Source organism: Cervus canadensis, chromosome 33 (genome assembly GCF_019320065.1).
Source record: "Cervus canadensis isolate Bull #8, Minnesota chromosome 33, ASM1932006v1, whole genome shotgun sequence".
Taxonomy (NCBI): domain Eukaryota; kingdom Metazoa; phylum Chordata; class Mammalia; order Artiodactyla; family Cervidae; genus Cervus; species Cervus canadensis.
Genome location: NC_057418.1, coordinates 37,849,832 through 37,874,189, shown reverse-complemented (window position 1 = coordinate 37,874,189; position 24,358 = coordinate 37,849,832). Strand labels below are relative to the sequence as shown.

Here is a 24,358-nt window from a genome sequence, read left to right as displayed (position 1 = left end):
AACTTGACCAAGCGCCCGGAAGTGAGGCAGAGGCCCGATAGGGGTACTGCGTTGACTCTGGGTTATCGCGAGAATGGCGAAGGAGTGATGACGCAGACCAGGTTCGTAACCATGACGACGGGGGCGGGGCGCTGGCCCTAAACTGCCTGGTGTTCAGCCGGATTGTGAGTACACTTGGCCACCTGTCTGACTCAGGGATAGGTTTGAGGGGCCCCAGATGAGACGCAGGTGCGCCCGTTACCTGTTCTCTCTTAAAAGCGTGTTACTTCATGAACTACTAAGAGAGGCTTTAAAATGCTGTTATGTTTATATTCAGGATTTATTTTGTTAAACTTGGGATATGGTGTTAATGGGCGCCTATTGGCCACTGAAAAATACTTTCCCAAGAAAGATTATGTTCATTTTAGTATCATACTTTTGTGTTGATCCCAGTCCCCGTGTTTCATTTTAGAACGTGCTGAATCACTTTTGTGGAAACAGGTGCAGTGTAAATATTAAAAGCAGGCAATGACTCCTGTGCCCCTTTTTGTAGAACCCGAGCTCTGCCAAGTAGCTACACGGTGTGGGTTGGTCAGGTTGCTGAGGAGACTGTCATGTGTTGGGTTAAAAAATGTGTCTGTTGCCGCTTTGACGTGTTACATCTATGTCACCTATAGGCGTGTAAAAGAGGCTTGAGAGACTTAAGACTGCTTATCTGAGGGGAGTGGCGTTGATTTGCGTGAAGTTAGGGCAAGCTGCATCCAGGTGGGGAGTCAGTGGTTTGGGTTGATGATGGAGGCAGCACTTGTGGACCTCCACACCTCCTCCTGCAAGAAGTATCTGGTACCTGTGACATTCTGCTCAACCTGGGCCATTTCCAAGTTTAACATTTTCCGGTCAAAAAACCATATCAGACTGGAATACAGGGGAGTGTATAGAGATACATCGAGATGCATCAAGAAATGACTTTAAAACTTAAGCATCATTACTGTTATTGGTAGTCAGTGATTTGTGCTTGCCTAACAAGTGAGAGGGGAAATGGCAACCCACTCCAGTGTTCTTGCCTGGAGAATCCCAGGGACGGGGGAGCCTGGTGGGCCGCCGTCTATGGGGTCGCACAGAGTCGGACACGCCTGAAGCGACTTAGCAGCAGTAGCAGGAGCAAGTCATGGTATGGACTGAAAAAAATGCACAACCGAAAAGCTGAGATTATGTTTTATTCTGAGGACTTCAAGCCTGGAACACAGCATCTCAGATGGCTCTGAGAGACTGCTTTGGAGAGGCAAGGGGGGAGCCAGGATATATATAGGAGATTTTGTAACAAAGACCTGGTAGTTGGAACATCAGAAGATTACTGTTAATTAAAACCAGGGGTTTCGAAGAGTTGGACACAACTGGACGACTGATTAACAACAACAAAGAAAACCAGATATCTCCATTCAAGGAATCCAGCACTTTTCTATGTATGAGAAGATGCAAGAATCTTGGCTTATTGAAATCATTCCTTTAGTATGCACCTCAGCTGTCTCAGACCAGTATCCTGTGCTTTCCCCTCCTGAGTCTCCTCAGGGTGCCCCAATGGGAGGTTGTGATGTGATGGCTTGATGGCGACAAGAGTCCTTAGTTTACTGATATGGCAGCAACATTTTTTGTTCTCTTTCATTTTGCGGCATAAAAGTACAAAATTTGTGTTTTAAGAACCAACGGTTTGTAAAATCAGGCTTCTCTCAGCTGGGACAATAGAAAGAAGATATCTTTTTTTTTTTTTTCTTCATTAAAGCAGCTAAATATAACCTTTTAAAGTTTATTAACTTAGGAAAGGACTTAAAGACACAGGGAGGCCAGAGTATAATTTGGTGCTTTCATACCTTTATGAACCATTACTTCATCTTATACTAGTTCTGTTCTCCATGGACCTAGAATTAGAACCTGTCTCCTATTCTGGTGAATGCAGAGAACTTTATATTTTCTTTAGCTACTAAGCAAGCCATCAAGGGTACGTTAATTATGGTGCCATATATCATTTTACTGTGGGCACTCAACCTAGTGTCTGATTACCACACTGTATTTTCCAAACTCAAGAATAAATTGGCACATTTCTGGCTGGGTTAGTCATTAAAAGAGAAAGATTATAATCTTTCTATAATCAAAAGGGAGTAATTTTCTTTCTCTAAAAATATACACATTTATACAAAAGAAAAAAACAGGAGGAGATGCAGGAGATTCTCTACTTGAAAAGTAGAGAATAATGATGTTTATTTCTCTTGTATGGATTTTCTAATTTTGTGCAGCTTGTGTTCTTTTGTGTAACTAAAGGGGCTTGAATGTACAGCCTACCCCCATCGGAGATTGCTTTCTGCTCCATGTTTACTGACGTGACTTTAGAGCAATGGCCTCTTTAGTGGTCATTTGTCACCACATGTTCTTAAAGTGCTTATGCAGCCTCAGATACACAGGAACCGCATCAGAAGCTGACTGCAGTGTGTCTTCTCTGACTTTTCCTGTGATGCACATATGGGACTCTCAAAGTGATTATCTCTGGGAAGACACAGCAAGGAGGTGGTGTAGGGAGGGGAAAGGCCAACTGTATTATTTCTGTGCTGTTTAAATATTTTGCATTGTATTGCTCGTGTAAATGAAACAAGTTAAAGGATTTCTGTCAGCAGGGATAGGCTCGTGTAGGAGCAAAGAGTCCTGATAGGCGACAACCTGTTTCCTGCCCATGGGTCCTCTCCGTCTCGCAGTCTCCTTCTCACTAGGCCCCCCAAAGCCCCTCCAGCCAGCCAGAGGTGCGGGGAGAAGAGAGTCGGGCGGAGGGTTTTCTGGGCTCCTAAGTGGCCTAGGTTCACTGTGCCCTAGATTCCCCGCTCCTTCCACGCCAGAACTCAGCCACGTGGTGGCACCTGGCTGCTAGGGAAGCTAGCAGTGTAGTTTCCAGAAGGGAAGGGAGTGGTTTGGGGAATGAGCAGCGCCTGTTGCTGCTTCCGTTCTGGTGGCCGGACTTCTGCTTCGGTCCTGGAAGCACAGGCTAGCCCCTCACACCCCCGGCACAGCCGGACACAGAGCACTCCCAGCATGCACGGCTCTCCCGTGGGGCCCCGGCATGGTTCCTCGTGGTCCCGCGACCATGAACTGCTCCCCACCAGAGCCGCTCCCCGTCCTAAGGGAGCCGGGTCCCAGCAGAGCTGGAATTGGGCGGGGGTGTGGGAAGAGCTTCCTGGTGGACCCTGACTGCTGCCCGGGGGTGTGACGCCCTAGGTCCGCCCCTCAGACCTTCCCCTCTGTGATCTCTTGTGGCCTGTGAGGAGGGGCTGCCGCGGTCCCCCTCCTGCAGCTGTGAGGAGGGGGCGCCCAGAGACACACAGTCCCAAGCAGCCGGCTGTCGTCGTGCCCGCTCTGCCGTGTCTGTGGCCTCTTGGCTCTCCCAGGAGTGCCTGGGTTCCTGTCTGTGTGCCTTCCGCCTGCCAGCCGCCAGCTCCACTGGCCCGGCCTTGCTTTTCCTTTCCACGCACTTGCTCGCTCCTCTGTCTTGGACCTGAGGGACTTAGACCTGGGGTTTGTGGAGCTAAAAGGCTTGGGAGGGAAGCTGGCTGTGCCCGACCTGACCTTCCCTGGAAGGAGTCTGGATGGCCCTGCTTTTGGGGAGCGGGGGGGGGGGCTGCAGTTTGTCTCCCAGGGTCCCCGGGCCTCTGGTTACTTTCTGTTCCACTCGTGTCTGTTTGCTTAAGCCAACTTTATGCGTGGGCTACAAACACCCCCATCATTTCCTCCAAGGCCACAGGCTCAGTCACTGCTGACCATGAGCCTTTGCTCTGTCCCCGTGCCCTGCCTGCCACCGTCACTAAGCACCGTCCCGCAGGGTCACAGCCGTCCCCGCCTCGGGTACCGGCTTCTGCAGGCGTCAGGGCAGCTGCCACCAGTAATCTTATATTTCAGGGCTTCACACAGTGGAGGTCCATGTACTGGTCTCACAGCAGGCAGCCCGGGACTGCTGGCCAGGTGAGCCTACGGAGCAGCAGCTCAGGTGCGCCTCCCGCGAGCGCCCGCCCTCTTGGTCTTCCCAGCCTTGCTGCACCTCCTGTACCTCAGGCTGTGGCTTCTCCCTGCAGCTGGGAAGTGTGGTTTGGCGGCATTCCTGTGGCTCTGGGGAGAAAGTGGAAAGGGCTTGGTGAAAACCTAGCAGGAGGTGCCACGCCTCGGAAACAGGGAGGCAGATGTTCTAACAGGTGTGAGGAGTATGTCCAGTGTTAAGTAAGCGCTCTGAGGCAGGTCCCAGGCCATGCGCAGCTCAGAGGAGACGCTGTGTTCGGGTTTCTCCCCGTGAAAGGACGGTGGGCAGAGGTGAGTGGGCTGGTCCAGAGCAGGTGCTCTGAACGTCCTCTCCCCCCGCCACCCCCGGGAAGTCAGGCGAACTAGTTCTCCCAGCTACTGTGAGACCAGGGACACCTGCCGGGCCTGGAGTCCAGGGTTACTGCGGCCAGCCGTGCAAGCTCACGCTACTCCCCGGACCACCTCAGCTCCTGAGGCCGCCCTGGAGGAGCGGCTTCCCTGGAAACCACCTCAGGGGGAGCTTCTTCAGTCAGACTGGTCTCAGATTGCAGACTCACTCCTGTCCAGCGTGTCTCCCAGGAGCTGCCCTGGGCCCATCCTGAGCACAGGCCTCTCCTGGGATGTGTAGCTGTGCAGCTTACACTAGCTCTGCATGTGTGCATGTAAATGTGTGCATGTGTGTGTGCACGTGTGTGCTTGTGTGTGTGTGTGCACGTATGCGTGTGTGTGCGTGTGTGTGTGTGTAGTTTTCTCTCATGTGTTCTTTGGTTGATATAGCCTCTGGAAAATAAAGATATTCCTGACAGCTGGATTGTTCTAGAGATGGTTGAGAAAAATCCATTTTCTAGGAAACTTTTATTTGATTGTTTTAATTTGCTAACAGAAAAGTTAAATGAGGATAGTTTTCACCTGAACATTTGTCCCATTTTAATTGTGTTTACCTTATAGGTTCACGTAAGAACTGTTCTGTTTTCATCCAGTGCGGGCGGGGTTCTTCCGGGCAGAATATCTGACTTGTAGGCAGTAGCCACCATGCTGGCTCCTCATGCAAGAGGAAATGAATATGCCTCTAGGAGAGTATATCCTGCTCTGGTGTGTGCAGTCCTGATGTCACCCAGGGTCGGAGGAACTTTGTCTGGAGCTCAGATTCCGCCCCTCTGAAAGGCAGATGAGAAGAGCTGCCGTCTTGCTGTGACAGTGGGCAGAGCAGGACCCCAGTTGCCTGAAATGCTGGTGGGGAGGGTGTGCAGCTGGGCTGCCCTGGTCCTCGCCCTGGAGCCCGGCTCCCAGGTGCCTTCACCCCCTGTCTCACTCTGCCCTCACCTGCCTCCTGAGCTGCAGGTGGGCCTGCAGGCCTTGGCGTGGGACCCTGCACACTGTATGTCTCAGTCCATTACGGCTGCTGAGATGGAGGGAAACCTCACCAAGTCCGAGACAGAGGGAGCAGACCCCGATGCTGGGGCCCCGCGGCCCAGACCGGGTCCCGTTCCTCCTACAAAGGGCGTGTGTACCCCGGCGCAGCACCTGCGTTCTCATGGGATTCTGTTGCTCAAAGAGAGAACCCTTGCAGCTTTGGCTGACAATCCACCAGGTGTCCACCCATGGCAGATTACAGTTTAGGATTATCATGGCCCTCCACTGGCCACCAGCCCCACACCAGTCTGGGGGCAAATCTGAAAGTCCCCATGAAGAAATAAAGGGCCGGCCGTGGGCTGGCCATGAGGGCAGAGACAGGGTTACGTTCACTTAGGCTTCGCGCCTGGAAGCCTGGAAGCTAGGACAACAGCCGTGCAGCAGTGAGAAGTGGGCTGGGGCAGAAAGGGCTTCACGGAAGGGGGCACGTGGACTGCATGCTGCTGACCTGTTGTGCTCACAGGGCTGCTGTCCAGGCTCTCCGGGCCAGATCCCCGTCTGGACTTGGGATCAGCCCGTCGCTCCCTCCTGGCCGCTCTTGACTCTCACCCTCACACGCTGCTGCCAGATGACCATGCGTCTCCTGAATGCCAACCCTTCTTGCCTCGCTTCTTTGTTTAGCAACCACCAGAAGTGCCCCAGGGTCATCTGAGCGTCAGGATGACCCTGCTCCATGGGAAGTTCAGTGGCCACCATGCCACGACCGCCCTCAAGAGCATCAGCTTCCCACCTCCTGCTCCCTCCCTGTCTCTGCTGGTCACTGTCCACGTAGTCCTCTTCTACCCTAGCTGCTGCTTCCCCATGAGGCCTGTCCAGGCTGAGTCCACAGCCACCAGCCTGGTGACCACAGGGCTGGGTTCTCTGAGTCCATCCGACCAGCCTGGTGGCCACAGGCCTGGGATCTCTGAGTCCACACGACCAGCCTGGTGTCGGGCAGTCAGGCCCTTGCTCTTAGCTTTGTTGGTGGTTGTGTCCCTAGGTTTCAGGCGCACCGGGAGCCTGTGATGGCTTGTGAGGCAGAGCGGAAGCTGGGTAACCTGGAGCTGCTGCCTCGTGTGTAAGCTGGTGATAAAGAGTTGTTAACTGTGAGGTGGGACAGGGCCTGAAGCTTTCTGTTTCTGCCCGTGTCTCATTGATTTGTGGTTTCTAAGACACGACCAGTGAACCAGTGGTTACGTTATCTGAGAGTCAACTCGGATGACAGAATGTTGTAGAATAGTTGACTGGATCCCAGATGAGCAGTAGATAGCAATGTATTTTGTAGTTTTCCACCGACCAGTGTAGGAGATGACTTTGTATCCTCATCGTTGGTGTCAGCTGTCAACTCTGGCCGTGATCTGGAGGTGCGGCTCGGGGCTGGTGATCACCAGGCCTCTGTGAGGGTGGGGAGCTGCAGACACCCCACGTCTCGGTGGGTCTGCTCAGTGGGAGCCACAGGACTGGAGCCCGGGTCTGCATGACTTGAAAACCTGTGGGATCAATGAGCAGTCATGGCAGCGAACCTCTGGAGAGGTCATGACTTCTGTTTTCTCTTTCTTGGGGGAGAAGAGGGGAAATGAGTCAGGAGGTGTGACGTGTGTGTGTGTGTATGATTGTACTGGTAATTGGGCATAAACAACGGACTGTGGTCTTCATTAGCATCATGCCCATGGTCGTTCATATATTCTTGGGGCTCCAGGTGGAAGATGGAAGAACCACAAGAGATTTTCTCCAGGAATGATGGCCGTGCGGGTGACATCGTGGTGGAAAAGTTCCTGGTGGATTCCATGAAGCCTGCACCCCACGTTCAGCTTGCCTGCAGTGGGCGGTCCTGTGCTTTCCCTTTAGATGGAAACGAACTTTGCATATGGGACACCAAGGACCCTCCTCAGCAGGTGTGAAAGTTACACGTGTGTCTTGTTACGTCACAAAGACTTGCCATTGCTGCTCTGTTTCTCTGATGCTGCTGGCGTGGTTTTGCCCTTTGTGGATTCAACTACCAGCTCTGGGAGGAAAATGCTAACAAAACAAAACCTACTAAGATTTGATTTTTAGGAAATAAACTGTCTGGAATCACTTTATTTAAAAATAAATTTAAAAAAAATTAAATTATTTAAAATTTCTTGAATAAAAGTATAAGCAAGGAAAAGTTCATCTTAACACTATCAAGACAAGTCGAACTTTTGGATTTTTAGATTTTTAAAAATTTTTTATTTTTTTAAATAAACTTCCACCACTTCCCTGGTGGTTCAGAGGGTAAGGAGTCTGCCTGCAGTGTGGGAGACCAGGGTTCGATCCCTGGGTCGGGAAGATCCCCTGGAGAAGGAAATGGCAACCCACTCCAGCATTCTTGCCTGGAAAATCCCATGGACAGAGGAGCCTGGCAGGCTACAGTCCATGGGGTCACAAAGAGTCGAACACGACTGAATGACTTCATTTTTTAATTTTTAATTTTGCGTATTTGTAATAGTGCATTTAAGGGAGTTTATTGTGTTTGTTGCCGAGTCTTTAACATCAAACTGATAGAGTTTTAAAGACATCAGGTGAGTTTTGCTAATGTTTGAGCTTGGTATAAATGGTGTGATGCATTACGCATTCTTTTTTGCTGCTTTCTTTGATTCACCAAGTTTATGTTTCTGAGATTCATCCACGTTCATTTTCATTACTGTGCAGTGTTGTTTTGTGGCTAGACCACACTTTATTGTTCTACCATTGTTGGAGATTTGGTTTGTTTCCATATTTTATTGCTACAAACATTCTTTTATATATCTTTTGATACACATGTGTATACAATTTCTGAGTCTTAAGGAGTGCATATATTTAGTCTTAAAAGTTAATGCCAAGATTTCTAAAGTGATTGTTCCAACCTGTTGTCCTTCACATGGTGGATGAGACTTCCAGTTGATCCACACCCTCACCCACACTTGGTTCTTTTAACTTTGTCCCTCCTTGTGGGTGTACTGGTATTTAATTATGATTTGAAGTTCCCTGACGATTAGTGAGCTTTAACACCCTTTGAGCACATTTATTGTGGATGTACTCATTTGGCCATTCTCTTTTGTGATATATGTGTTCAGTTTCTTGCCATTTTTTTTCCTACTCAATTATCTGTCTTATTGATTTGAAAGAGTTTTTTATGAATTCTAAATATAAGCTTTATTTTACTTTGCATTTTCTAGAGTTTTATGTAAATAGAATCAGGCAGTTTTAACTCTTTTCATCTGACTTCTTTCGCTCAGAGTAATTGTTCTGAGATTTATGTACATTGCTGCATGTGTCAACAGTTCTTTTTTTGTTATTGAGCAGTATTCCACCATGTGGATATACTGTAATCTATTTTTGTCCATTCTCCTGTTGATGCACACTGAGGCCATTCTATAATAGACAATATAATTTTGTCTATTATAAAGGAAGTTGCTCTGAATGTTTGTGTGTCTTTTGTTTTATAAATGTCAGTTAGGTGTCAGTTAGGTCAAGTTGGTTGACAGTGTGTTCTTTTGGTTCTCTCTTTATGACTACCTGTTCCTTCAGTTATTGAGGCATCCTGGAGTCTGTGACCAAAAGTGTGCTTGTCTGTTTCTCTCCCGTCAGTTCTGCTCCATGTGTTTTGAAGCGCCGTTAAGCAGTAAATGTTCGGTATCTTTATATCTTCTTGATGATGTGACTCCATTAACATGGCAGGACGTGCTCTGTCCCTCTTAATATTTCTTACTCTGGAATTTTGGTACACTTTTCTTTTTACTTGTTTTTTGTTTTTTTGTATTTTAAGACTATTATTTTTTAAGAGCAGTTTTAGGTTTGCAGCGAAATTGAGGGGAAAGTAGAGATTTCCTTTATCTCTTTGCCCCCAAACATGCATTTCCTCCCCCCCCCCAGGTCAGCACCCCTCCATGGTACATCTGTTACAGGTGATGAGCCTGTGTCGATGTTGTTTTTACCTGAAGCCCATGGTTTGCCTTAGAGTTGACGTGTGCACTCTGTGGGTTTGGACAGGTGTCCCGTGACATGTGCTCACCATCATAGCATCTCACAGAGTCCTTTACCTGCTGAAAGTCCTCTGGGCTCTGCCTGCTCGTTCCTCCCCCTGAACCCCTCACCCTGGAAGCCACCAATCTTTCACTGTCTCCCTAGTTTTGTCTTCTCCAGAATGCTGTATGTTGGAATCATACAGTATGTAGCCTTTTCAGATTGACTTCTTTCACTAGTCATTTGCATTGAAGTTTTCTCCATGTCTTTTCTTGGCTCGATAGCTGATTTCTTTCCAGTGCAGAATATTTTCTTGTCTGGATGGGCCAGAATTTATTTATTCATTCACCTACTGAAGTTGCTTTCAAGTTTTTGCAATTATGAATAAAGCTGTGGTAAACATCAATTTTTGTGCAAACATAAATTTTCAAAGTGAAGTGAAAGTCGCTCAGTCATGTCTGACTCTTTGTGACCCCATGGACTGTATAGTTCATGGAATTCTCCAGGCCAGAGTATTGGAATGGGTAGCCTTTCCCTTCTCCAGAGGATCTTCCCAACCCAGGGATAGAACCCAGGTCTCCTGCATTGCAGTCAGATTCTTTACCAGCTGAGCCACAAGGGAAGCCCAAGAATACTGGAGTGGGTAGCCTATCCCTTCTCCTGCAGATCTTCCCGACCTACGAATCAATCTGGGGTCTCCTGCATTGCAGGCAGATTCTTTACCAACTGAGCTATGAGGGAAGCCAACTCCTTTGGTAAATACGAAGAAGCAGGATTGCTGAGTTATATGATGAGAGTATGTTTCACTTTGTAAGAAAGTGGGCCTAGCAAAGGATGAGAGTTCCTCTTGCTGCACGTCCTTGCCAGCATTTGGTATTGTCTATTCTGGATTTTAGCCATTTCGACAGTAGTATCTTATTGCTGTTTAATTTGAATTTCCCTGACAACTTACATTCCATACTTGCCACCTGCGTATCTTCTTTGGTGAGGTGTCTTTTAGGGTCTTTTGTCCATTTTTAATTGAGTGGTTTATTTTCTTGTGTCTTAAGAAGTCTTTGTATATTTTGGATAACAGTCCTTCATCAGATATGTCTTTTGCAAATATTTTCTCCCAGCCAATGATTTTTCTTTTTATTCTCTTGATAGTGTCTTTCATGGAGCAGAAAATTTTAATGTTAATGAAGTCCAGCTTATCAATTCTTACTTTCATGGGTCATGTCTTTCATGTCTTATCTAAAAAGTCATTGCCAAACTCAAGTCATCTAGAGTTTGTCTATGTTGCCTTTTGGAAGTATATGGTTTTTCCCACTGTATTGCCTTTGTTTCTTTATGAATGGTCTACTGACTATTTCTGGCCCTTTCTTCTCTCCCAGTGATCTGTTTGTCCTTTCTTTTGCCAACGTCGCACAGTCTTGATCAGTGGAGCTTTAGAGTAAGCCTTGAACTCAGGTAGGTCAGTCCTCCACCTGTGTTATTTTACAATATTATGTGGCTGTTGTGTCTTTTGCCCCCACCAAGATAAACTTTAGAGTAAGTTTGGTGATTTCATTTGGATTATACTGAATCTATAGATCAAGCTGGGAACAATTGACATGTTAATAATATTGAGTCTTCATGAACATCGACTATCTCTCCATTAATTTAGTTCTTCATTTATTTCTTTCCACAGAGTTTTATTATTTTCCAACTTTGTGTACATGGAATAAACCCCACTTGGCCATGGTTATAATTCCTTTTGTAAATAGTTTGGTTTGATTTGGCAATATTTTAAATATTTGGTGAGGATTTTTGCATCTCTGTTCATGAGATGTGATTTTCTTCTCTTATCATGACTTTGTGTGGTTTTGGTATCCAGGTAGTGCTGACTTCAGAGTATGAGCAAGGATGTAGTCCTTCTGTTTCTTCTGAAAAGAAGTGTTTCCTCTAATTTTTCTTCTGTTTTCTGAAAGACATTTGGTAGAATTGGCAACGTGCCCCTCCCTCCCACCTTGGTAGGCTGTATTTCCTTTTTAAAGCAGGAATTTGTTAGAGTCCACCCATTGCGTTTTAGGGGAAGAAGTGCAGAGTGTCAGCCTTATGGCTTTTGAGTCTATTTTCAGAAGCTCTTTGTAGCGGGATGGGATTCTCTGCTCTTCTCCCAGTAAGACTGTTCTGTTTATGCCCAGACAGTAATGCATTTAGTTGCACCATTTTTGTACCCCAGCCCCATAAATACCTTGCTTCTCAAGTGCTTCACTGGATTAGTCAGGAATGTAGCTGTCTTCACCGGAGAAGCAGCCTTGTTGCTGGGATCCTTCCTCTCAGCCTTCTCTGATCTGAATTCTTTGTTGCCTTCATTATTCTCTGATGTCTGAGAAAATGTTTTCTTTTCTTTTCTTTTTTTTAGCAAAGTATGTCTTTTTTATCTTGTCCTTCTCATGGGACGGTTGGTGCAGATGAACCCACCTGCCATGGGCATAGGAGGGACTCTGCTGGGCCTCCCGCCGGAGGCAGAGCTCTCACGGCAGAAGGCATGCTGTCCACCTGAGGCTGGCTTGAGAAAACCTCTGCCTCCTGGGGCGATCACCAGTGGTCCACCCCGACTCCCCCACCCTCCCCGCGTGTGTCCTCTCTCCTTGTGCTGTATCCACACAGGGTCTAAGCATACTGCTGACTGTCTCTTCTTGTCTTTTCTTCATCCCTTCAGTCTGCTGGTCATCCCCTCCCTCCTCCCACTCTGCCTCCTTGGCTCAAGCCTCTGTCCTGTCTCCTTTGGAGTGTTTTGGTTTCCTCTGTGTGCCCCCACCCTCGGCTCTCTTCTGAACCTTCAGAAATGTGTGTTCCTGAAAAGCCAGACCTGGTCACTGCATTCTTCTACATGCATAGTGCTGGCCTGTGGTTTTCTGTAGCTCCGTCCTAGCACCCTACATGGTGGTCAGAGCGTTAGTACGTGGCCTAGACTCCCTTCAGCTTCACCTTCTTGCTTTGTTCATACCAGCTGTTCCATAAATATGCGTTGCTTTCTCAGCTCCTCTTGCCAAATCCTTGGTACTGTCCTTATCCTTCAGTATTTAGCACAGCTGATTGCCCCTCTGGCCTGGAGTGGGGATGTCGTGTGCATTGCTAATTAATAAATAGGGAAGAAACAGAAGGAAGAGGTAATCATTTGATTTGTGTGCCATTAGTGATGCTGAGTAACAGGGAAGTACTTAACCCAAGAGAGTAATTTAATGGTATATGAACAGTGATTTACATAGATGAAGTAGAAATGAATATATGAAATACATGTTTGAAGAACTCAATCCGTTTAATTTATTAGGATTGAGGCTATGTTATATTCTTTTTTATTAAAAAAATGTTTTCTATAATCTATGGTCTTTTTGGTTTTTGTTACTCTCTTCAGCTGATGATCCTAAAAGGACACTGTCAGCCCATCACCGCCGTGACATTTGGGAGCAGAGAGAGCCCGCTTCTGGTCTGTTCTGCATCACTAGATTGTGTCATGATGTGGGGCCTGGATGAGTGCAGACAGGAAGAGCTTCAAGGTGACGGGGCTTTAAACACATTTAAAATGCACAAAGGGAATGACTCATTTTAAATGCACTTGGTGACACAAGGTGTTTTGGGATCATTTTTGATGCCTTTAACCTTGAAACTTGGTGTCTAAGCTGGATGTTCTGTGTGGGAAGTAGACAGGGCCACTCAGAACTGCTGACCTTGGCTGACACCATAGGTTCATTAGTTCTGCTTCTGAAATTGGTGATTTTTGTGGAACTCTGAAAGCAGCTTGACAAGTTGAAATATTCTTCCCTTACTGAGACAGTAGTGAACTACATCTTAGCGTGGGAGACAGACTGGAACATGTGAACCAGCAGACAGCTGTGGGCAGTGAGTAGGGAAAGGAACCTCAGTGCGGGCAGGGAATGCGGCAGGACCTGCTCAGGGCTGCGGGTTCTGCAGGGGCGGGGTTTGGACCGGAGCAGGAGGGTCAGAGCAGTAGCCGCTGATTGAAGAGCTGAGAACCAGCCCGTGTGGTTGGAGCTCAGTGATGTTAGGAGACTTTTATCAGGTGAAGTCAAAGAGTTGGGTGGGTCCCAGAACTAGAACAAATAATTAAAAAATTTGTATGGAAACTACGAGAGATACGGAGAAAACCTTGAGAAATAAGGATGGAGCTGGAGGAATCAGGCTCCCTGACTTCAGACTGCGCTGCAAAGCTACAGTCTTCAAAGCAGCGTGGCACTAGCACAGAAGCAGACACATCGATCAGTGGAACAAACGGGGAGCTGGTTTATTTGTTTTGCTTACTGGCATCTAAATGCCTCCTGCCTGCCCACCCTGTAGGATTTCCCCAGAGGCGGGGTTTCTGTCTGGTTCCTGGATGTGTCCTAGGCCTGAGGGTGCCTGGGGAGGTACAGGCACTCGCTGAGCGCGACGCGGCAGGTCCGTGGCGGCCCCAGAGCAGAACTGTGTGTGGGAGATGCACGTTTTCCTTTCTGTGGGCTCTTGTCCTGACAAGCGGCTTCGGTCTCTGGGCCAGACCGCAGTGGGCACCGTGCCTTTGCAGCCCGGTGGCAGGCTGGCCCAGTGACCTCACTTGAAGGTAAGGCTGCAGGCTGGCTTGCAGCATCACTGTGGGGCTTGCAGGCTGGCCTGATATACCTCCTCTTCTTGGCAGTGGAGAGGCTCTGGGCTGGAGGCTGAGGCTTAGATGGGCACAGCGTCCCTTCTGCCTGCTTGACACAGGCATGGCCGGTCATTGGCTCGGTCTGGAGCCAGGGTGGCCGCAGGGAGGAGGAGGGAGGATTGGGACCCACGACTCACCCAGGATGTGTGCGTGGGTGGTTCCCCAAGACACGTTATCCTTCCTGGTGTGGAGTCACTTCCCTGTGGCCCGTCCCTGAGTTCCATGTATTTCCAGAAGAACTCCAATGTTTTTAATTCTCTTGAAGAGCCAAAATCAGACCAAAGCTCATACTCTTCTGCACACAGTCCTAGAGCAGAGGGTTTAGCACTTCCCAGAGGTCGTTGCGGGCGTCGCTGAGTGGCCTTGACAGGCAGACACAGATGACCAAACTCCCTGCAGGGCGACTTCCACGGGGGACCGTTCTCGGCGCCCTCCTGGGAAGGGTGCTGTGTCTGAGGCTTAGTCCCGATGATCGAGTGGTGGCGGTGTGTGCGGGGAACAGAGTACTCATGCTGGACCTTGAGGTGAGATCCCAGCCCCATGGCCACAGGCCCCCAGGCTTGGGCCCTTCCTGCCACTTCTCGCCAGAGCGTCTTACTGGGCAGCTTCTGTGAGGGTGTCGGCCCGGGGCTGCCTGGGCTCCCTCTTGGCTGGGCGTCTGAGTTTTACCTTCCAGGTTTATATGCAGGAAGTTTCACATTTGGGCAAGGGGATTATGTAGAAACTGTTTTCTGTGAGATTCATATAACTTCTTAATAACAATAGTGACTGACCTTCCTTCACCAACCCCCAGAGCCAATCCACGCTGGCTGAGCTGGATGGTCACCACGGCCCAGTGACCGCAGCCGAGTTTTGTGCTTGGCAGACGCACATCCTTATCTCGGCGTCCGAGGACAGAAGCTTCAAGGTACGGGGCGGGTGTCAGGCTGTTGGGGCGTGTGGACGCTTTGCGCTGTGCTTCTGCTTCCTGGCCGCTGCCACACGTGAAACATCCGAGGGACGACTGCCCTCAACCTGAGTCTGAAGTCTTGGCCTGTCACCAGGCGGGTGTGGGGAGCCGCGGCCCATGGCACCCTGTGCTGACCTGGCGTTCCAGGGGACGCTGTCTGGCCCGGGACCCTCCTCCTGGACCTGGGGTCTTGCGGGGACTGGCACCTTAACTCACCTCCATGGTGTTCCCTGGGGCCGCTCTCCAGTAGCAGAAGATTCAGTCAGAACTCAGTTGGGCTTGAGAGGAGAGTAACTCAAAATGCACGCTCAGGTCCCATCCACCTCCCAGTCTGTTCATCGTGGTCATCACCTGGCTGAGACGTGAGGACGTTGTGTGTTGTGACTGAAGGGAACTGAGGATGAGTAGCAGGCGTCTGCAGACAGAGGAGGAGACTGTAAATGCTTCCCTTGTCCCCTTGGAGTTTCTGCCACTGACTTGACAAAGGTCCCCTCCCCGCTCTGAGGCAGTGGTCGGGGCTGGAACCCCGGCTCCCTGCTGCAGAGGGCTGGCTGTGCTGAGCCTCGCTTCTCTGTGAGGTGAGGTGCTGGCGACCTCGCCTGCAGGGTGAGTGAGGGCTGGAGCTGCTGTTTGGAGAAGAGGAGTGTGAGCCCGTCTCCACGTAACTGGTCCTTTCCAGTCTTCCCACCTCATCTCGCAATGTTGCTGAAGGGCTGGAAATGTTCCCAACCTTGTCTGCGTCTTCCAAACCCATAGGTTGATATTTCTGGAAATGTTTATTTCCTGTATGATTCTGATGTCTTCTATTGTGTTTCTATAGTTTTGTGATTTATGTCCTTATTATTTTCTCCTTTAGATAACCGTTCACGTGAATTAATTGGTAGTTGGGTAGAAGTATTAATTTGAGCTGTAACAACAATGGTAATGCTTGTGCCTCTTCTAAAAAATGTGTGTCTGTCCAAAGGTTTGGGACCATCATATGGGATCATTGATACACAGCTCATCAGTGTTAACAGGTAACTTGGAACGTGTTTTCTGTCTGTAGGCTATGTGCACACAGTCTATCCTAGTTCACATGTTAACCTTGAAGCCGTAGGGTCTCACTGTCCGAAGGGTCTCAGTGTCACTCATGGAGGGTGTTTCATACCCATCTACTGTCTATCCACATGTTGAAAGAATTCACATAACAGTTAATCTTTTTGAAACTTTTAACTTAAAATTAAGCATATGCTTGAAGTCAGAGCCTCTCTGTCTCAGAAAATTGGGAAATCATGTTAGCGGCCCTAAGAAAAGTGCTGTCCGCCTCCGCTATTGCATGGAAGCAAGGCCCAGCGCTGCGGCCTCTGCCGACAGAGCCAGTGGCCGCGGCTAGGAGTGAGGGGCCGGCCTGGGTGGGCCGTGTACTGCTCCTGAACCCTTTTGGGTGGCCGTGCTCTTTCCCCACGCTCTTCCTGGTGCCCGTGACCCCAGAGTGTGATCACACGGGTGGGCTCGGTGCTAAGCAGGGCCAGCAGGCGTCCGAGCTGAGGGCTCTGTGCTCCCTTCCGCAGCCTCCCCCCTCCTGAGTCTCCTCGTGGACCCGCGGAGTCAGCAGCTGGTGGCCGGGTGCACGGACGGCCAGGTGAGAGCCACTGAGCAACTCTAGCTTTCAGACATTATTGTGACGGGTGAACGTGTGCGCAAAGACGTCTGTTTCAAGGCTGCTTTCATCCGTGGCTGAGGCCAGACCTGCTGGTGCCTGCTGGCCTGCCTGCAGGAAATGAGACCTATAAAGGCTGGTACAGCCCTTAGTGTCAGCTTTATGCCTTCTGAGAGGTTTGAAGGTACTTGGTCTTTTTTAAAAACTTAGTTTTTAGGTGAGCAATTGAAGTTGGCTTTGCAAGCCATGGATACTGTTCTCTTTTTAAAAGTGGCTGTTGGACTTTCCTGGTAGCTCAGTGGTAAAGAATCGGCCTGGCAATCCAGAGGACGGGGGTTCGATCCCTGATCCGGGAAGATCTCACATGCCACGGAGCAACTAAGCCCATGAGTCAAAACTACTGAGCCTGTGCTCTGGAGCCCGGGAGCTGCAACTACTGAGCCCACGGGGGCAAGTCCTGAAGCCTGTGCACCCTCAAGACTGTGCTTCAGAACAGGAGAAGGCACTGCAGTGAGAACCCCGCGCAGCACAGCTGGAGAGCAGCCCCTGTTCTCCATAAATAGAGACGCCCCCAGTGAGAACCCCGCGCAGCACAGGTAGAGGGCAGCCCCTGTTCTTCATAAATAGAGACGCCCCCCAGTGAGAACCCCGCATAGCACAGCTAGAGAGCAGCCCCTGTTCTCCATAAATAGAGACGCCCCCCAGTGAGAACCCCGCATAGCACAGGTAGAGGGCAGCCCCTGTTCTCCATAAATAGAGACGCCCCCAGTGAGAACCCCGCATAGCACAGGTAGAGAGCAGCGCCTGTTCTCCATAAATAGAGACGCCCCCCCAGTGAGAACCCCATACATCAAAGCTAGAGAGCAGCCCCTGTTCTCCATAAATAGAGACGCCCCCCAGTGAGAACCCCGCATATCACAGTAGAGGGCAGCCCCTGTTCTCCATAAATAGAGACGCCCCCCAGTGAGAACCCGCATAGCACAGGTCAGAGCAGGGCAGCCCCTGTTCTCCATAAATAGAGACGCCCCCAGTGAGAACCCCACACATCAGCTAAGAGGGCAGGCCCCCCCGCCCATGTTCTCCATAAATAGAGACGCCCCCAGTGGAGAACCCCGCATAGCCACAGGTAGAGGCAGCCCCTGTTCTCCATAAATAGAGACGCCCCCCAGTGAGAACCCCACACATCAGAGCTAGAGGGCAGCCCCTGTTCTCCATAAATAGAGACGCCCCCAGTGAGAACCCCGCATAGCACAGGTAGAGGCAGCCCCTGCTCTTCATAAATAGAGACGCCCCCAGTGAGAAACCCCGCATAGCACAGGTAGAGAGCAGCCCCTGTTCTTCATAAATAGAGACGCCCCCAGTGAGAACCCGCGCAGCACAGTAGAGGGCAGCCCCTGTTCTCCATAAATAGAGACGCCCCCAGTGAGAACCCCCACACATCAGGAGCTAGAGGGCAGCCCCTTTCTCCAAATAGAGACGCCCCCCCCAGTGAAACCCCGCATAGCACAGGAGAGAGCAGCCCCTGTTTCTCCATAAATAGAGACGCCCCCCAGTGAGAACCCCACACATCAGAGCTAGAGGGCAGCCCCTGTTCTCCATAATTAGAGACGCCCCCCAGTGAGAACCCCGCATAGCACAGGTAGAGGGCAGCCCCTGTTCTCCATAAATAGAGACGCCCCCCAGTGAGAACCCCCCCATACATAAATAGAGACGCCCCAAAGCTAGAGGGCAGCCCCTGTTCTCCATAAATAGAGACGCCCCCAGTGAGAACCCCATACATCAAAGCTAGAGGGCAGCCCCTGTTCTCCATAAATAGAGACGCCCCCCAGTGAGAACCCGCATAGCACAGGTAGAGAGCAGCGCCTGTTCTCCATAAATAGAGACGCCCCCCAGTGAGAACCCCGCATAGCACAGGTAGAGGGCAGCCCCTGTTCTCCATAAATAGAGACGCCCCCAGTGAGAACCCCGCATAGCACAGGTAGAGGGCAGCCCCTGTTCTCCATAAATAGAGACGCCCCCCAGTGAGAACCCCATACATCAAAGCTAGAGGGCAGCCCCTGTTCTCCATAAATAGAGACGCCCCCAGTGAGAACCCCGCATAGCACAGCTAGAGAGCAGCGCCTGTTCTCCACAACCAGAGGAAAGCCCACGGGGCACTGGAGACCCAGCGCGGCCACAGCAACCAAACAGCGTGTAAAGAGAGTGGATGCTGGCGTGACCGGGAGGACGCCGTGTTAGGCCGTCACCTGGCCTCCCCTGTGCACCTCTGCTTTCACACTGAGCTCTGCTGGCGCTCCGTCCCCAGGTGTGGGGGACCCCCCAACAGTAATGTGTTACCACGACCCCAGCAGGGTCCTGCCTTGACCTGGTCTGGCACCATCTGCCTGGAGGCAGTCAGGGGCTTAGCCCACGATCCTGCATCCTCTTCACGCCCGCCAGTCCCAGGGAGTGGGTCTCCAGGTCACCCACCACTTTAGTCTGACTTAGGTGCAAACTGGAGGTTCCCACAACCCCTTCCTCCCTCGGTTCTGTTAACACAGGTGAGCGGCCAGATGAAGAGCAGCAGGGGTGAGGTCGGGAGGGCCTCAGCACAGGAGCTTCAGTTCCCAGGATGTAGGGAGGGGGCTCCGCTCCCCAGGGAGGTGTTTTCACCCGCCTGGAGCTCCTGAACCTGGACTTCGGGGATTTTTATGGAAGCCTCATTGCTTAGGCACTGTTGATTTGATCCTTGGCTGTGGGTGATGGAAGTCCATCTAGCCCCACTCCCCAGAGGTCAGGGGTTGTTTCCCTGGCAACCAGCCCCCATTCTTAAGCAAACTGAGGGCTTTCCAGAGGTCACTCATCAACCTGACAGCAGCCCCATGGTCCCTCAGTGATCAGGAAACCCCCAAGGTTTTAGGAGCTCTGCGCCTGGGCCAGGCCGGGCCGGGTCCAAGATCAAATGTCTGCTTCTTGTTACATTACTGCATCAGCTGAGATAGTTGTTTTCTTTCTTACAAAGCTGACTGCTAAAGGGAAAGAGCAAAATTACCCAAGATGGCAGTGGTCAGGCGCTCTCACCCCACGTGTTGTAAATAATGATTATGTAACAGCCGAGCTCACTTGCAGCACTGTGTGTGCACGTCACCAAGTACCTGCTTGGCCGTGGGCCACCTCTGTCATGTAAGCACATGTAAGCTCCGTCTGGAAAGCCCTTGAGGCTGCGTTATGGCCGCCGCACCAGTCCAGAGAGAACAAATGTGTTTACAGTTCCTGTGATGCCTTGAGAATTCTCCCAGAAAGCTTGCAGCTTGCCTGCCCTGGGTTCAGTGAACAGTGAGATACAGCAGGACAGCCGCCATCCCGTCTGAGCTGTCTGCAGGGACGTGTCGGCTGTGCTCACGATGCTGTGTTTGGAGAGGCCGGGCGTGCAGTGCTGGGCACAGGAGCACACCTGCTCTCCACCCATGCCGTGTGTAAGACGCGTGACCTCTGGGTCATGTCACCCACTTCTGTGCCCTTAGGAGGACGCCTCCCGGGTCAGGGGATGGGGAGGGTATGGAGGTCAGAAAGGAAGAGCTAGGGGCCTCTGAAGGGCCATCTCTCATCCTGTCAGCTCTCTGCTCACTCTTCTCACTGACTGCCTGCTCTTCATCATCATATCTGGTGAGAGTCTCACGTCTAGATGTGTTCCTGTGTGTCTAGATGTGTTCCCGCCTGTCTAGACGTGTTCCCGCATGTCTAGATGTGCTCCCGCCTGTCTAGACGTGTTCCTGTGTGTCTAGACCTGTTCCTGTGAGTCTAGATGTGTTCCTGCCTGTCTAGATGTGTTCCTGTGTGTCTAGATATGTTTCCTCCTGTCTAGACCTGTTCCCATGCGTCTAGATGTGCTTCTGCCTGTCTAGACGTGTTCCTGTGTGTCTAGATGTGTTCCCTCCTGTCTAGACCTGTTCCTGTGCGTTTAGATGTGCTCCCGCCTGCTTAGACATGTTCCTGTGTGTCTAGACGTGTTCCTGCGTGTCTAGACCTGTTCCTGTGTTTGTAGATGTGTTCTCGTCTATCTAGATGTGTTTTGCTTTTCCAGCTTTGGATCTTCAGTTTGGTTGAGGGGCACCATTACCGCTGTGTGATGCATGTTGACCTCAGGAAAAAGAGAGAGAGTTTCTCCACTAGGAGGGCAGAGTCCAAGCCAGGTACGCGGCCAGGTGATGCCCTGCAGACCCTCTCATGGGGTTCATGCCCACAGCCCCTGTGAACAGGGGTGGGGGGAGAGGGGAAGCCGGGGACCTGGAACCAGGCAGGGCGTGGGGAGCAGACGGGGTGGGGGTGGTGGAGGCTTGTCTTGCTGCACAGTGGGCTCCTGTCCCTCCCACATCCCTGGCTTCCTGGCTTCCACGGGTGGTGTTGCAGCAGGGCACCCAGGAGCCCGGGGTCCTCAGCTGAGTCTTCTTGGCTGGCCCGGCCCCTCCTCCTGCTTGTCACCCTCCACCCGTCCCCCTGGTCAGGTACTTGAATATCTGCCACCACCCCAGGAGGCGCCGACGTGCTGGGAAAGCTGTTGGTTTTACTGTTTAATTGGGCTGCAGGCTCTCTGTCATGGGTACCCACATCCATTCATTTTCATGTTGCAGCAAATGTCTCTCTGCTCCGCTCCCCTTCACGTTTATCATAGTTGTGCTCTTTCTTTTAGTGTGTGAGATACATATAAAATGTATATTAGTAAATGGCTTTAAGCTATTTCTTCTTAAAGTGGGTCAGAAATTGCCCTTATCTAGTGGATCTTAGGCTTCTCCTGGTGGCTCAGATGGTAAAGAATCCACCTGCAATGCAGGAGACCCAGCTTCGATTCCTGGGTTGGGAAGATCCCCTGGAGAAGGGAATGGCAACCCACACCAGTATTCTTGCCTGAAAATCCCATGGACCAAGGAGCCTGGTGGGCTACAGTCCTTGGGGTCAAAAAAAGTCGGACACGGCTGAGTGACTAGCACACACAATGGATCTTGAGTCCACTTTCAGAACCCACAGTTAGTCTTTCTGCAGGTCTGTCCTTCAAACTCCATCTCCCTCCCTTGCACTCTCATGACACAGGGTCTGAGTTGTATTTCCAGCCTTGTGCTTTATAATGTACAAGACCAAGGGTTTTTCTTGATTCATGATCTGAGTTACTCCAACAACATGCATCTCCCACAGTGCCCCATGGGGTCAGCTGTTAGCCTCTACTGTGACCAGTCGTTTTAATGTAGCATCTCAGATTATCAGTAATTCTGTCCTTAGAAGGTGGTCAGCCTCCGTCCACGAAGGCCCCAGAAACAGGAGAAGAGACTGAAGTGGCCCTTCCTGTCCTGAGCCTGGCAGCCTGCGACTGTGGATTGTAAGTACTGTGAACTCTGCCAAGCCCTTATGGAGAAAGCCTCCTAGATTAGGCTCATTTTTTCTATAATAATAATAAAACCAAATTATTTTTGTCTGTATGAGTAGTAATAACTGTAAGTGTTCTTAGAGTTGCATATTTTAAGCCTTAAGGTTGATAATCTTGATCAGTTATTTTTAACTCTATTTAATAAAGGAAATGAGATTATTTTAATTTTCTTCACTTTAATTTTCATCAATGCAGATCTTTATTTCTGTAATAAGGGAAATGGTAACATTATCATAACTCATCCTAAACTTCCGTCATCTGTGCCATATTTCATACCTTTAAATTTGACCCCAAATGAATTTTAGTTATTTCTTGTTTTATAGAAATATTTTAAATATTTGGCAACATAAGTGAGCCACTGCGTTACTCTGACTAAGCAAACATGTCATGATTTCATTCCCCTTGGCCCCACATGGACTGTGGAGAGCTCTGGCATTGACCGAGGGCTGCCTCAGGTCCTGCTGGGGTGGGAGCCCTGAGGAGAGGGCCGGTGCAGTTGCAGCCCCGCTGTGCTTCCCCATCCGGCAGCCGTGCCTGCACAGGGCCCCTGCCCGGCCTGGACTTGAGCTGACTGGGGGTCTGAGGCCTTGGCTCCCCACCTTTGCTTAGGGAGAGTGACCCTGTTCTGCTCAGGCTCAGGTGGTCTCCCTGGGGCTGGTGTTGGAGGCTGAGGACCCATGAGCAGCCCAGGGAGTGGGGGCTGTTGGAGGCCGGGTGGCCAACGTGTGCGTGGGAGGGACGTGCCTGAAGACGCTGCTCTGGGTCCAGGTCTGCGAAGCCAGAGGAGGCCGGCCAGTCAACTTACCGCCTGTGTCTAGTCTGTAAACCGGAAAACAAAGCAGCAGCGGCAGATCTGTCTGTCCTGGCGTGAACGCCACTGTTGGTCAGTCTCCGCTTCCTCAGCTCCGCTCGGCAGCGTCTTCAGGTGCAGCCGTGGGGCAGGCGTGGGGTGTGGCAGGGATGCCCACCTGTGCGGGGCTCTCGCGGAGGCCGCAGGTGCCTACTTCTGGTGACCTTAGAGGAGAGGAAAGCCTCAGGTCAGAGCTGAGTCAGGCCCAGCTTGTGGCCCTCTGAGTTCTACCTTCCCTGGACAGTAGGGCCTAGGAAGCCCGCCCCGGGGACATGCTAGATGTCGTCTGAGATGGCGGCACCCAAGACTCGGGCAGGGGAACTTCAGGTTCCCCAAGGCCCAGGGTCTCTGCCGCCCTGGCTGAGGGGGGACGGTCAGCACACGCTTTTCTCTCTTTCTTTTGAAATCAGCCTCTCTGAGACCGGCAGCTGCTTGTGGATTGGAAGCTCCGCTGGTTTGCTCATATTTAACTTGGCAAGCTTTGAACTGGAGGGTGTTTTACATTACAAGGGTAAGACCTGTGTTCAGAGAATCCTTGATACAGACATTATGTAACTTGAACGTTTTCTTTTGTCTGACATTCGGGGGTCATGGTGGGTGCCCGTCAGTGACCCCCAGGGACCAGGCTCCCAGGTCATTGTGTGCCACGCTGGCTGTCCTGGTGCCCCCCCACCCCACCCCAGCCCCGCCTGCAGCCCGTTACCCCTGGTCCTCTGTCTCCCGTGTGTATCAGGCCCCCACCCCCTCCTCCTGGGGCCCACCCACGTCCGGGACCTGAAGTTGGCCCTGTGTGTCCGCGCCTGGTCGCCGTCACAGCTGTTGGGCTGAGTGACAGTCTCCTCGCCCATCCCGGCGTCCGCACGCCCGCAGGCTGCGTCCCCACCGGCCCCTGGGATGCGGGGAGACGAGGGACTGCTGCCCGCTGCCCTGTGTGCACATGGCCTGGCCGTGTCTGCGCTGCTTCTGGCCGGGCCGCGCCGCGCTCCCCAGGGCTCCTGGTTCGGGCCCTCCTCCTGGGGCGCCACCTCCCCAGGTGTTGCCCGTCTGTGCACGTGGCCTCCGCTGGCCCCGGTGCCGGTGCCTGCCCCCTCCCGGTTGGTCTTCTGTCCGTTAAGGTCCCACGCCGTGTGCCGGCCTGGCTCGGAGTCCTCACGGGGACGCGGCACGTCCCGCACTCTCGCGGCCTGGGTGGAGTTTGGTCCGCAGGCTCGCGCCGGGGCGGCTCTGCAGGGGCAGAGGCCTGCGCGCTCTGTCCTCACGCCCCCGGCCCGGGCCGTGTGCAGGCAGCACCTCGAGGCCTTACGCGTGGCCTGTTTTCTCCTTGCTGGGAATGAAGATTTCCGGAGCCTCAGCATTCAGGTAGCTGGATCGTGCGCCGTGGCGAGCAGACCCGGCGGTCGTGAGGTGAGTCGTGAGCCATGCCTGGGCGGTGCGCTTCTCCTGCTGCGGTTTATCCTCCCTTCTTCCGA

General features: G+C 51.3%; 1 protein-coding gene across 2 annotated transcripts in view; it reads left to right on the top strand.

The window, feature by feature from the left end:
• The first annotated feature begins 30 nt into the window (after nt 1–30).
• WDR27 (WD repeat domain 27) overlaps nt 31–24,358 on the top strand; it is a 140,806-nt gene continuing 116,478 nt past the window's right edge. For both annotated transcript variants that reach the window (XM_043457174.1, XM_043457173.1), the window contains exons 1-11: nt 31–101; nt 7,121–7,316; nt 12,770–12,911; nt 14,453–14,577; nt 14,847–14,960; nt 15,967–16,018; nt 16,553–16,623; nt 20,705–20,813; nt 21,895–21,991; nt 23,300–23,400; nt 24,226–24,293. In XM_043457174.1, coding sequence (XP_043313109.1) covers nt 88–101; nt 7,121–7,316; nt 12,770–12,911; nt 14,453–14,577; nt 14,847–14,960; nt 15,967–16,018; nt 16,553–16,623; nt 20,705–20,813; nt 21,895–21,991; nt 23,300–23,400; nt 24,226–24,293 — 1,089 coding nt within the window. In that variant the 5' untranslated portion in view covers nt 31–87. The remainder of the gene's footprint in view (nt 102–7,120; nt 7,317–12,769; nt 12,912–14,452; nt 14,578–14,846; nt 14,961–15,966; nt 16,019–16,552; nt 16,624–20,704; nt 20,814–21,894; nt 21,992–23,299; nt 23,401–24,225; nt 24,294–24,358) is intronic.